This window comes from Numida meleagris, chromosome 1 (genome assembly GCF_002078875.1).
Source record: "Numida meleagris isolate 19003 breed g44 Domestic line chromosome 1, NumMel1.0, whole genome shotgun sequence".
Classification (NCBI taxonomy): Eukaryota; Metazoa; Chordata; class Aves; order Galliformes; family Numididae; genus Numida; species Numida meleagris.
The window spans coordinates 61,146,391-61,160,205 of record NC_034409.1 but is presented as its reverse complement, the minus strand read 5'-3'; the positions used below and the strand labels follow the sequence as shown (position 1 = coordinate 61,160,205).

Sequence of the window (13,815 nt, the reverse complement as noted above, 5' to 3'; positions counted from 1 at the left end):
GTCATCTGAACAGCACCAGGGAGCTGTGATAATGCCCAGGAGAGCTCAGCTAAAAGGCTAAGAGTCGCTCATTTTGCTCTGTCACAAAGTTGTTAAATCAGAGACTGGTAATGTGAGGCCTGGGACATGCTGTGGTGTAGCACCAGCTAACAGTGACACTGCAAGGGGAAGGTCCTCTCCAAAAAGGTATTTTTCATTTCAGGGCTACTTTCCTGACCCATGGAAGAGGAGACACCCTAAGAAGGGGAGATGGCAGATCTCCTCAAACCCTGCCTGCGAGGTGAGGCTCAGGGAAGACAGTGGGGAAAGGCCTGCTTCTTGAGGAATAGACTTTCTTTTGTCATAACCACCCAGAAAGGAGGAGCTGGCTGCCTCCCAGACAGCCCAAGCTCTCTGCGTGCAACACTGCTGTTAGATGCTGAAGCCTTCCTCGCAGAGTTGGCATACAAAAGCAGAGAATAAATAAGCTGGACACTGTACAGGCAACCTTAGATGGGGAAACACTAAAGAAAGGAATAGGTTGCTTTGGGATTGGGGAGGTTTTCTACAGTTGTCTTGCCTATATAAGGAGCTACAGAGCCCAGCTGAGGTTGGGTGAGCAGCTGCTGGAAATGTCTCAGCTGCACCCACATGTCTACAGATGGCAGCAAACTCCTAGTTTTGGCTGTAGAAGTCTTGAGCCGGGCTGAAACAGAGTGGTGGAGGAGGGCCCAGCCACCTTGAGCACTTCTGGCAGAGAAACCATTTCATGCAGTTATTTCTCCCAAGATAGCAGGTTGGGGTTTTCTTTTGTCATAAATCAGGGCTTGAAGGAAGGATGTGGAGCGGACTTGGCCCAGCACCAGCTTATGCAGTAATGCTCCTTGTGAACTGTGAGCTTTAGTCATGCACGTGACAATCATCTCTGCCTGCCAGGCAAAACACATTCACAACTGTTGCTGTTCTCAAGTGGTCTCTTGTCAGCCCACTCTCCCTGCACTGCCAGGGCTTGGCTGATGTCTGGATGTTCCCGTCGTCCCCCACTACCTTCTTCTCTCCCCCTCTGCTGACAGCCCTCAGCCCAAACTCTGCCCATCAGGCAAAAGGAAAGCAGTGAGACAAAGCGGATGTAATTCCCCAGGAGGAATTACAGAGGGCTCGGGGCAACGGCTGGAGCCAAGAGAAACCTGGGGCTCGGCAGGGAGCCGCAACACAAATCAATCACTGCACATGTGACAAACACCAAGCTGGAACCTCATGGCTGGGCAGTCCCATGCACCAAGTTCACATCCAAGGGTCATACACTGTTTTCTCAGCCAAATCAAACAAAGGCAATTGCTGTTTCTTATGGAACACGAACTGAGGGGAAGAAGCCGGGCTGACAACTAGTCAGGAACCAAGTCTTCTGGCAGTCGGTCTCTTGCTGTCCAGAAGTGATGCTGTTTTCCTTCTGAGAGAACCATGTGCGCACTGCAGATAGCAGCCTCAGATCTCTATCACACATGGCACAACACTCCCACACTGTGGGCAGACTGTGGCTGCAGTCTTTCCTGGCAAAGGCAGACCCCAGAAGGTGCTCCTGAGGCTCAGAACTGCAAGAGAGCCAAGCTGCCTTTGGCATGGGACAGCGCAAACACCAACGCAGATCTGTATTAGGGAACTCCCAAAAGAGTGGCCAGATTTGTTATCTGCAGAGGAAAACTGGACCAGTCCCGTTTTAACGCAGTGCTTTACTGCAGAGTTCTGGCAGCATTAGGCAGCAGGCAACCTACTTAAAATGAAGGCAGCTACTACTGAGCTCAGTGCTCTGCCAACAGTCAGAGATGGGCCCTCAGACTTCTGGCCCAACATCCCTACCTCCAAAGTCTTTACAAAGCCACCAGAGAGGAGTTTCTGGCAGGAGCTAACACAATCACTTTGCCTTCCTGTGCTCACAGCAATCAGAAAAAAGTAACTGGTAAATAACAAGCAATTCTTGCATGTAGCTTCAGAGCCTTTTTTAAGGCAATAGATTTTCTCCTTTGCTACAGCAGCCTACTTTACTTTCTGCTTCCTCTGAAGGGGAAGAGAAGAATGTTACTGACAGATACGTACTGGCTGCCCAAAGCAGCTTTGGGAGTGAAAACTGAGCTAGGCTTTAATTTCAGGCCCCCAAGAGTCGTTGGTGCAGCAGCTGTTTTGAAACCCTATCACCTCTGTCCCTCTAGCTCAACTCATGGCTGTCCATTGAAGCAGCTGAGAAATTCCTCTGCTTGCTATTTGGGTTTCCTCTGGAACATGCAGAAAATAATCTGCCCAGTGCTTTTGTTCCAGATTGCAGCAATAAATGGCACCATCAATCACAATTCATGGACAGAGCTCCTGAGAAACACCGATGGACTTTCTAAGTTTCTCTTCTCAGCTCGGATCTACCTGGCCCTGGTTTTCAAGAGGTTTGAAAAGCAAGGACCTAGTAACTAACAAGTTAAGCTTTCCTTCTCTCTTTAAAAAACATCTGCTTTGGATATTTGGGATAGATTGATTTGATTCCAGAACCAGGAATAGAAGCCGAAAGTCTAGGCCATAAACGGGAGGTGGTATTATGTGGTTTGTGCTATGTAACGCCACTACAGGGGCTCTTTCTGACCTTTGGGTTCCTCCTTCCCAGCCCCACCTCCCAGTTGCTCATTTCCTCCCCTCTGACACAGCGGCACTTCAAGAACTCAACTGTGATCCTAAGGAGTCACAGGTCAAGCACTGAGGGCACCATCAACACAGCGTGTGTGCATCACGGGCACGTCTCCAGGAGCTTACACCTTCCTGAGCACAATATCGTGGTTGCAGAGCAAAAAACACTGCTGCAGAAGGGAAAGGACAGCTGAAATGTAGTAAGTGCAGGGATATGAGAGTTGGGGCTGACACAGCAGCTTTGTGATACTGGGCTGCTGGCTCTGCTGCTGAATGAACAGCAGTTTGGAGCCCTGGGGTTGTATTAAGAGACATTGGTATTTCCACTTCCTTCTAGTAGGGATTTTGGATTACCAGCCTTTCCAAGGAAAACATAGGTAGATCTAGCTGTAGACGTCCCTGTATATTGCAGGGGAGATGGACTAGATCACCTTTAAGGGTCCCTTCTAACTTAAACAATTCTTACTCTACAGTTCTATGATACAATGATCTTTCTTCCTAGCCCAAACCCCACCATGTCAAGACTGCCCAGCGGGGTGGCCCCATACCCCAAGTGGTTCCTCTGCAGCCAGGAGCCCCAGGGAAGAAGGGAGAAGCGGCAGCAGAGGCACAACCAGCTGCACTGGAGCAGGATGGAGAAGAGAGGTTTTTCTTAATTTAACCCTGGCCAGCCTTGGCATCTCAGAGGCATGCAATTCTGGGAATGTGCAGCACCGGGGATAATAAATGTGGCACAGAGAGGGCAGGCTTGAGCCAGGGAAGAAAGGCAACATTGTGCTTTGGACTGAAACTCTAGAGCTGAGTTCATAAGCCTTGTCTGTCTCCACAGAGTTGTTGCAGTCCCTCGTCTTGCCCAAGCCAGTTCTCTGGGCAGGGGGCATTCAGCAGCCAGCAGCTGGACTTGCTGCAAGCTCTGATGCACTGGTATCTGTGGGGATCCCTCGAGATGAGTCAGCAAGAGATCCCCTGAATTCTGCTTTCCCCTACATGCAAATATAACATTTTGAAAGATTTCCCACATCACACATTTTCCCATCACAGTATCCAAGGCTGAAGATTCAAACCACCTATTTCGTCTCCTGATACCGAAAGAGGAAAATTGAGACCCGTTCTTTGGCCATGCTGGCTGCAGCACACCCTGCACACCTGTTAATTATTCGCATTTGTCAGGAATATACCTCTGTTCAAAGCCCAGCTCTGTGACCTGTGGGAGGCGAACCACCTGCTCTCACCCCAGGAATCAGGCTGCAATTAAGTGCTTAGGGATGCTGCCAGGAGGACACAATGGGATCATAGACCTCAGCTAATTAATTTGGGCAAAGTTACAGGAAAACCTAATCCCCAGGCCAGGAGAAATTTCAGCGGGTGGTTACACAGGCAGCAGGCATCTCTACACAGAGCTGTGCCTGTGGATCCCTTTCCATCCCATGCAGATGGCATTGGTGAATACAGGGTGGGAGTGGGGCAAGGCCAACGAAACCCACTCCCCTGTCTGTATGTCCTGGGACTCAAAAGCCTTCTTGCAGCAGAACTGCAAAGGCATGCTGTTGACTCACAGTCAACCTGTTCTCCACCTAGGTCCTTCTCCTCAGAGCCCCTTTCCAGCAGGTCATCCCTGAATCTGTACTGATGCATGCGTGTTTCTAACCCTGTAACACACTTTTGAAAAATTACTGAGGGGTTGGAATCAGAGACAACAGACAAAGCCTTCAAGAAACTCTGGGGATGGCATGGGATGGGGAAGGAGCAAATGCACTGTGTCAGCCCTGTGCACAGCAGCAGCCTTGGTCCTGATGGGAGTCTGTGTGCCACCACTCATCTGGGAGGCAGCCCCTTCTAATTGCTGCTGGTCTCTAATCACCTCGAGGAATTTAGTGAGCTGACTCTATTAGTCAAATGCCCCCTGGCTGGTGTCTCTCTGATTATCAGTAGGCTGCATTGCTCCCTTATCTGAAGAGGAATGGTGAGATAAGCGGACAGGGGAGGAAAGAACAAATGAGGCATGAAGAAAACAAAGAGAACGTTTACCCTAGCCTTCAAGGGTCACCGGAGAAGGTCTCCACTCATCAGAAGTTTCAGTGAAGTGGAGAGAACTCTGCGTATAATTGGCAGGGGTTGGGTAACAAGTAATGCCAGAGCACAAGCATAGCATGACACCGCTGCATGCCACAGTCATGTATTTTCTTGCTGAATACTTGGCCCTGAATAAACCTCACCTTTCGAGGACGGCAAGCTGCCTTCTCTCAGGGAATTATGGAAGGTGCATGGTGCCTCGGTGGCTGGGGAAGATGCCAGATTATCAGGAATCTGGACACACCCGTCTTTCCAGATGATTACAAGGGTCTGTAAGTGTCATTAAGCCAGAAGGGGATGATAGGGAATGAAATAAATGCATTTCCAAGCAAAGAGTCCCTTCCAATTCCCTTCAAAGGTCTCTAACTACCGTTTCCTCATGCAGAACGTTGGAGAAAGGCACCAACCTCTGGCATCCATGGGACAGGGTTGTTCATAGCTGCATAATTCGATTTATTCCTCCCACTTCTTTGATGCTCTTGGTTCTGAAATACAAGTAGAAGAAAATCGAAGTGACCTGATAAGTAGCCAGGCATTGACACCTACACAAGAAGGTTCAACTCTTGTTGCAAGAACATGTGACAAAAAGAGCAAGTTCCCATCGCTTCTTCAAAGGGGAGGCTGGCCATTGGAAGCACAGGGGGATGGAAATGCTCCTTGGTTTTCTTGACAGCAGATTTCCAGTGTGAGACACTGAAGGAAGGGATACCAGCACTTAATAATGGCTGCTAGCACAGAGCTAAAACTTAGGCCATGATCCCCTGGGTGTTTATGCCCATCCTTGTTTCAAAAGGTCCAAGCAATAGCTGTTCTAACACTTCCTTAAGGCAATAGAAACAAGCTGTACTTCACTGGAGCACTACAACCTCTCTCGTGACCTTTCATTTCTGCTTCCATCATTCAGTGCTCCCTTCCTGTGCCACATACACAGCCTTCTTCACACCAACGCTGCATCTGAGTACATCTAAAATAACTCAACTGACTACAGTGGAGTCATTGTATGCTAGCACTGCTGTGAGTCAGCTCAGATTTTTCTCTGTGGCATGCTCTCTTTTCTGCACGAAGAGAGAGCTGCCTCTTGGGACCAACATCAGAAAGGAAAATTTGCACTCACAAATATTTAGAAGTCAAAGTGTCCTCACCTGGTGTCTCATCTTCTGGGAGTAGTAAAGCGGGAGGCTTAGGTCTCCACCTGGGACGTTTGGGTCTGCCAGAACCTTAGCCAGTTCCCTCCAGCTTTCATATCCTGCATAGAGGGAACAGAAAGAAGTCAGAGTACAGGCTAAAAAAAGAAGCTGCAGCATTTACCAGAATAAACTTGTCCCTTGCAGGTCTGAGAGACCTCCAACACTCTGGAACAGTCCAGCAGAGACCAGGAGTTGTTTACGTGACTTGGAGCTGGCAGACTGACACAAGGAGAGAAAGAGAAATTGCCCTTTCTTACTCCATAGCTCTTTCCTCACTCTTATTAATTCGTTATACTAAAGATTCCTCATCATTCTAAAATGCATTTCGGAGACTTCATTAATCATCATAGGACTGAGAACTTCTTTGTAGATCCTTCAGATAATCCCATTAGTCGAACTAAAGACCAATTCTGTAAACAAGCAATCCCAAAGAAAATAGCATATGACAATTAACAGATTCCTAATTAGTTTAATCATCAAAAGAATATTATTCTGATTATGCACCTATTTGTACAACAAAAGCTTTTAATCTTTTCTTGAGTGCAATAACAAATGACCGCAAAGACCACATCTGATGGGACATTTGACTGTAAAGCATAAAGTACTAGCAGTGACTCAGTTAAGGATGTCCCTGTTTAAGCGAAGCCAGCTTCCAGGTTCAGATCAGCTGTATTTGACACCTCCCCCCCACAATCACCTTGAGACAGGATCTGGTTTTGGTATCAGGTCAAATAGCAAGTTTGAGTACTGAGATGAAAGATCTGCATCCTCTGCGCAGCTCCTGCAACAGGAGTAGCAGGGACATGGTCTGCAGGAGCAGCATGTCCCACGGCTGAGGAACCTCTGCCGTTTCTGTGTTAGCATATCCATCTTTGTACCCAACCAACCAGCATGGGAGATGTGTTGTGGCTTCAGCAGGACCATGCCCCGTCAGTCTGCTTTGGAGGACACATTTATAAGTGACATGTTTGAGATCAACTCTGTTGAGACCAAAACAATTTCAGGACCTGGAGGTCACAAATGACCCTTTGACAGATTTTGCCCTCGGTTGTGCTAAGTTCTTCGCCTGTTACAGCACCTACAAACCACTGTTTCTGAATGTCCTGCAGTTGAACATAAGGTTCGCTTGCAACAGGGCTGGAACAGTCTTTGCAGTTGATGTGAAATTCAGTGCTTACTTCTTTGAAGGCTCATTTCTACTGGGAGAGAGGACCACGCTTTTTTTCAGGGGATAGAGCTTGCTGGAAGGAGGACACTGTCCAACACAGCCTGACTTTTGGGCTGGTCCACTGCAATCACTCCTGGCCTTGTCTGAGCTCGAGCTCCTATGCACAACTGGCATGAAGCCCACCTCGGAGCAAGCACAGAAGCCTGGCTGGATACAAGTGCCAACAGTTGACATTTCTCTGACCCTTGGAAAAGAGAAGAGAGGGAGGCAATTCTGCGTTGTACAAATATTTACCCAACGCTTGTATCAGCCAAACAGGGAAGAGAAAAACAGCTAGAAATTAATCTGGAGGTAGCGATTTCCTTGCTGGGTAATTTGTACTTTGGCAGACTAATTTACTGACATGGTAGGAAATGAATTTCAGAAAATAATAGGATAAACACTCCCTTTAGAGAAAGTTCCTAGTGCTGCAGTTCTTTGAATGATCATCTTTTCTCTGGGGATTTCCATGAGGCATCCTTGGAGAAGAACCTGGCTTTCCTTGCTAGGAGGAGGGAGGGAGCTACAGAAGGCAGGAAAAGAGACTGAACTCCTTCAGTATCCTTCAACGAGAAGACCTGCTGAGGCCAACTGCTGTTTGAAGGCACTGTGACAGTCTTCTTCCCAGCACAAGGTTCAAGACATTGCCTTGCAAGAATCCTCCTGAGAGCCAGAAATCAGAGAGCTGTGGTTACATCCACTGCTCTGTCTTGGAAGCAGCAGAGAAGGACAGTCTGTGTGGTCTATGACAAATTCAGCCCATCCTTGAGCCCTCCATGAGCACTACACTGAAGCCCAGCCGCTGGAGCACCTTCTTGATGGCTATTTAAACTCAAGTAGAATCTAAAAGAAGGAAGATTTAGGTTGGATATATGGAAAAAGTTTTTTATGATAAGAGTAGTGAGGCACTGGCACAGGTTGCCCAGAGATGTGGTGGATGCCCCATCCCTGGAGATACTCAAGGTCAGGATGGAAGAGGCTTTGAGCAATCTGATCTACCTGTGGGTGCCCTTGTTCATTGCAGGGGAGTTGTACCAGATGACCTTTAAGGGCCTCAGCAAACTCAAACAATTCTATGACTCTATGTCTGGAAGAAAGCAGTAGCCAGGATTTTACCTCAGCAAAACACTCAGGCATTACTAGGAGGGAATGCCAGGACTACTAGCTTTGGTGGTTTCGCTCCAGCCCCTCTACAAAACCAGTTCTGGGTAGGATGGGAAAAGGCAAAAAAAAAAAAAAAAAAAGTCAAGGCAAGAATCAGAAGCTTAGGAAGAGCTTGTTCTGAAGCCAGGTAGATAGCTGAAGAGTTTGGGCTGGGCTCAGCATTGGTTAGTCTGCCAGACAGATGCAGCAGCCAGACCCTGCTTTTCTCTGCTCTGGGCATTTAGCTCCCATCACATCGTGAAGCACGCTGTTGTTTTCCAAAGCTACTTTTTCACACCACAAGCCTCCCAGAAAAGCAACCCTGCAGCACTGATGCAGCTGCAGCTTGCCAAAAGAGGCGGCTGGACCCCTGGCTCCTGCCTCTCCTCCCTGGCATAAACATCCCCACAGCCACAAAGGACACAGGGCAGTGGTTCACCCAAAGATCACTCCATTGGGAAGGCAGGCACATGACCGTCTGCCGGGCCAGCTTGCTGAACAGAGCCAGCCAGTAGCCATGCAAGCTCACTACTGACAACCCAGTCACCCACTGAAATTTTCTTTCCCCAGAAGAAGTTACTGCTCCTAACCCCATCAGTGGTCATCATACAACCTGTAAGAGCTCAGCTAAGGAGTAATGCAAAGCCAGAGCAGTTAATGTGCTGTAATGCCACTGGAAAATGCTGGCAGCCTGCTACGTGATCAGAAGTTATGGGGTAGCAGATATGTTACATGAGGAAATAAGGTGAAAGTGTTTCTTGCTCTAGGTTGGGTCCCAAGGGCCTCTTCTCAGCTGTGCCTTTTCCTGCGCTTAGGCTAAAAGTCAGCAAAGGAAGCGGCAGGAATTGCAAAGGGTAATGAGGAGATGTCACCCAACAGCAATGACTCTGCCAGAACAATGCACTTGAAGCCTGTCTCAAAAGAGGAAAATAATTAAAAAGTTTAAAAAGCAGAAAGTCACAGCCAGAGATAATAGACCAAGGCACCCCGGGAGCTACCAGCCTAGGGCAGGAGCATGGCCAGGGCTGCTCTGTTCAGAGATTAGATCTACCCAGCTGCTTCTATGGGGCCCCAGTCAGTGCCTGATGTTTCAATCAGTCTCTGATTGTACTGGAAGCCACGCAAGGGGGAAGTCCCTGACCCTCTCCAGTGATCAGCTTTCCCTCTGAAGGATAAGATTTGATCACTGCTGTTGTTACTGATGCTTACGTTGCTGCAAATGCTATTAATGTCCAGATGCTCTCATGCCTTTTTGTAGCCAGGCTAAATGATTTCACTCGGCAGCCTCAGGAAGCAGCAGGTCTATGGGCTGGTTTGCTTGGAAGCATTTTCCTTCTGCTCTGAGACAGGGCAAGAAGGAACTGGCAAGTATGAGGCAGGTTTTGTTCTTCATTACTCCCACTGTCCAGTGAAATCCCAGCATGGCATGAGGTTTTCACCCTCTCTTGTGTGACCTTATTTCTCCTTTCTCCTCCTGGCTGGATTTTTCCCATTTGCTCTCATCCCAAGGGACATAATTATTAGAAGTCTTTCCCGGTATCATTTCTGGACAAAAAGACAGGTGGGAGCCATACCCAATACTCCCAAATACCACCATTAGATGCCTTGAAAACACAGTAGTCCAAAGCATACTGGGGAAGTTGCCTGAACATAACATTCCTACTTAAAAGCAGGAGAGGAACTGACTCTTAAACAGTCTAATGGTGATAAGACAAGGGGTAATGGCTTTAAACTAAAAGACGGGAAATTTAGATCAGATGTTAGGAGGAAATTCTTTACTCAGATGGCAGTGAGGCCCTGGCACAGGCTGCCCAGAGAAGCTCTGGGTGCCCCATTCCTGGAGGCGCTCACAGCCAGGTTGGATGGGGCCCCGGGCAGCTTGAGCTGCTGGGTGGCAGCCCTGCCCATGGCAGGAGGCTGGAACTGGGTGAGCATTAAGGTTCCTTCCAATCTAAGCCATTCTACAAACACAGAAGATAATTTGGAGCTATTTTCAGTCTCTCACATGCATATGCACCAAGCCTCCGCCCCTGAACACAAACCTCACCTCTACCTCTTGCCCCAGCTGCTCCCATTCAGGTTATAACACCCTCACAAATGAAGCACACTGTGAGTGCTTTCACTCAGTTGCAGGATACCAGGGTACATGCAGTGAGGCTGCAGCCTCTGGCCTGTGAGACCCTGGGACAAGCTGCCATGCTGTGCTGTGCAACCTGGGCACCTGGCCAAGGCAGCATTGTGTCATGCTCCAGGGAAGCAGTGTCAGCCTCCTGCTCTACTGAGGATGTGTGCACACCCCAGCACCAAGGGTACAAAGTGTAAAGATGAGATGTAAAATGACTTCCTACAAACAGAGATGTGGGGCAAGGATAAAGTTAAAAAAAACACTACCAGTGGCTTCTGGCCACAGAGGTAAGTGAAGATCAGGTCAGGGAAACTACTAAAAGAAAATATATCACTCAAGTGTAGAGCCAGGATGAGAGATTCTTTCTGGTTACTTATTTAAGTCAATCAAAGTCATAGGCAATGAACTCCTTGCCCTCAGATTACGATCGGAACAGCACTCCTGGAGTTAAAACAATTCAAGAAGTTATGAAACCAGTTGTTACAGAGGGAGCTGGGCAAACCTTCCCATTTCTGGTTAGCACAGCATTCTGCAAATACTACCACTGGCCTTCCTCAGGCATAAATCACAAGTTAGAGACAGGTTGTGCAGACAGGAATTACGCCTTTCTTCCTCACTGCTCTGCAAAGGTGCATAGCTTTACTGTCCATGAGTTTGCAAATTCTGGCATCAGGCTGCAGAACATCAGAAGTATAGAAAGGCTGACTGAGGAAAAGGCAGAGTGCTGCCTGGAGGAACAAGGGAGGAAATGAGCAGCTGTAATCACCCAGGGCACTCGTGCAGCCTCACCTCCAGCCTCATCCGCCAGGTACTCCCTTGCTGCTATTGCCCTCTAGGTATAGGAAGAGCATTTCCTACAGAAAGGAAGAATCCAATCAGCAGTGGCTGGTGGAGGACAAGGTGTGTGCGGAGCAGCTGAGGGCCCTGGGTTTGCTCAGCCCAGAGCAGAGTTGGTGAGGGGAGGCCTCACGGGCTGCTGCTCCTCACAGGGAGCGGAGGGGCAGAGCAGAGCTCTGCTCTCTGTGACAGCGACAGGGCCCGAGGAAACGGCATGGAGCTGTGTCAGGGGAGCGGCAGCTGGGGGTTAGGGACAGGTTCCGCACCAGAGGGCGGTGGGCATGGAACAGGCCAGGGCCATGGGCACAGCCCCAAGTGCCAGAGTTCAAGGGGCACTGGGACACTGCTCTCAGACATAGGGTCTGAGTTTTGGGTGGTGCTGCGGGGAGCCAGGAGTTGGACTCAAGGATCTTTAAGAGTCCCTTCCAACTCAGGGTATTCTGTGATTCCATGACTCTAGTGTATGTTAGAATGAACTGACTCCGACCATTCCTTCTCTCACTGCCATGCTGAAGGCAGAGGAGGGTCAGGAGCCAGCTCCCTTCAGGCCACAGAACAGCCACAGCCAGCAGTCAGACCAGGAGCCCAGCTGTAGAGGCACAGCTTCACCTGCACAGCTGTAATTCCTGGCCCAGGGTGATACAGCCAGCAGCGGCCCTAAGCAGTGGAAGGATTTCCCTCCTGCCCATCCTCACCTCTCTGATCAGGCAGTGAATCTTTCCTTACCTTCCTCTCTTCTCCTCTGCAAAACTGCACTAAGGAGCCATGAAGAATTAGAGCTGGGGAGAAAGAGAGAGGGAGGGTACTTTGGACTTCAGGGAAAGGAGGTGAAATGCACCCAAATGAGGCCTGAGAAGAAGAGCATTTACTGCTGATGTTAAGAACATACAATAAAGACTGTTTCTGGCACTGCTAATCTCTACGGCAAAGGGGTGAAGCCCTTCCTATTCTGCTTCTTTTTGGCAGTAATCTACGGGTCATCTTAACCACACAAAACACATGTACAGACTTCCAGATAATAAAATATCTGTTATCAACATTATGCCCGTAATAGTGGCACAGTTAAAATCATAAACTGCTGGCAAGCTCCAGGTGCGTGGCAGCTGTCCTGCTGCACCCCGAGACGCCTGCTGCACAGACTGACTTCGTATCTACCTCCTTGTCAGATGGTCCTGTCAAAAGTCAACAGACTTTCACTTTTTACATTGTCCATGCACAGCAATTGATTTCTCAATGCAGCCACAGCCTGTGTTAAAAAGAGCAGCTCCCGGTCATACCAAGATTAAGGGTATTTGAGTAATTCGCATCACAGTATTGCACTTCCAGAGAAGGGCTTTCGCCAGCCATTGTTTTTAAAGCGTGGGATTTGCTTCAAAACTGGTTACTGATGGAGATCAAGATGTTTGCCTTGCACCTTGCTTGAGCTACAGTAGTTGGCAGTGCTTGTAAAAACGAGCAGGTTGACAGAAGGGCACAAAATCAGGCATTTTCATAGAAGTCTAAGTTTGTATCCTTATTCCTGCTTTTAAGATCAAACTAATTTTCTACTTTGCAGACTCCATTTTCTTGCTTTTTTTTTTTTTTTTTTTTGTACATGGTAACACCTGACATTATTTTTGAAACAAAAATACCTTTAATCCTGGAACATCTACATGGGTTTCTATCAACTTGCTCCCAGTGACCACATCCTCAACTGCTGACTCACACTCCGCAGCTCTGCATACAGTGTTCCTTCTTTTACAAAAACAATAATTTAAAAAATCCCTCTCTGGCCCTCAGGGGGACTGGCATGAAAAGCAGATGTTCCACCTGGTTATGATCAGTGCAAGTGCAATTCCTGGCACTCTCCCCTTCAACTGCAGGCTTCAGTGAAGCCATGCCCGTAGAGACTAGAGACATGGGAGGCAGCAAAGGCTGGTTCTACTGTGGTAACAAGTTAATTAAAGCTAGTATTTGCCTCCATGTGTTACCACCTCGATGCAGCAAATCGTATTCATGGCACCCAGAGACAGACTGGGAGGCTTTCTGCCCGCTCTTATTCACACATGCAGCATTGTCTTTTACAGCAGTAAGGACTTCTTGCAAAAAGAATCATGTTTCTTTTGTGTGCTTTTAGCCACCAATGAATTTGGCATTTTGATATTCCAAGTGTCTGAATAAATGCCATGAAGAAGAAGCAACATATGTATGAGGTTTCTCTCCCCTGAGCATGGTGAAGTACCTGCAAAAATAAAGAAAATGGCAAGTCTACACTCAGCCATTTTTTGCCATCTGTTTTTCTTTTCACAACACGACTGTGCCCAGGAAAGTTCAACAAAGTAATTCATACAGCTTTCAGGAACCTTTAAGTACATTTTTCCCAGCTGATCCAAACACCACAGCACATTAAGTCTACTCAAACAGCCTTCCAAGGTTTTTTTTATACAGGATCTGTTAGAATGCAAAGCTGGATGTCAACTGTGCAAGAATCCTTTAAGTCAACCTTAATTTCTTTAGAGTATATAGCTAACCCATTACTTTTTCTATCCTGGCTGAGGATTTTCCTAGTGACTCAACAGATTGTTGCTTTCATGTAGATGCACCATTCCCAAAATATC

At 47.9% G+C, this 13,815-nt stretch overlaps 1 protein-coding gene across 1 annotated transcript in view; it reads right to left on the bottom strand.

Moving 5' to 3' along the window:
* The window catches only part of B4GALNT3 (beta-1,4-N-acetyl-galactosaminyltransferase 3), a 59,732-nt gene that overhangs the window by 18,575 nt on the left and 27,342 nt on the right, over positions 1 to 13,815 (bottom strand). Inside the window, exons 2-3 of the mRNA XM_021389493.1 lie at positions 5,862 to 5,965; positions 5,127 to 5,204 (exon numbers count right to left, since the gene is read on the bottom strand). Of these exons, the coding sequence (XP_021245168.1) occupies positions 5,127 to 5,204; positions 5,862 to 5,965 (182 nt within the window). The remainder of the gene's footprint in view (positions 1 to 5,126; positions 5,205 to 5,861; positions 5,966 to 13,815) is intronic.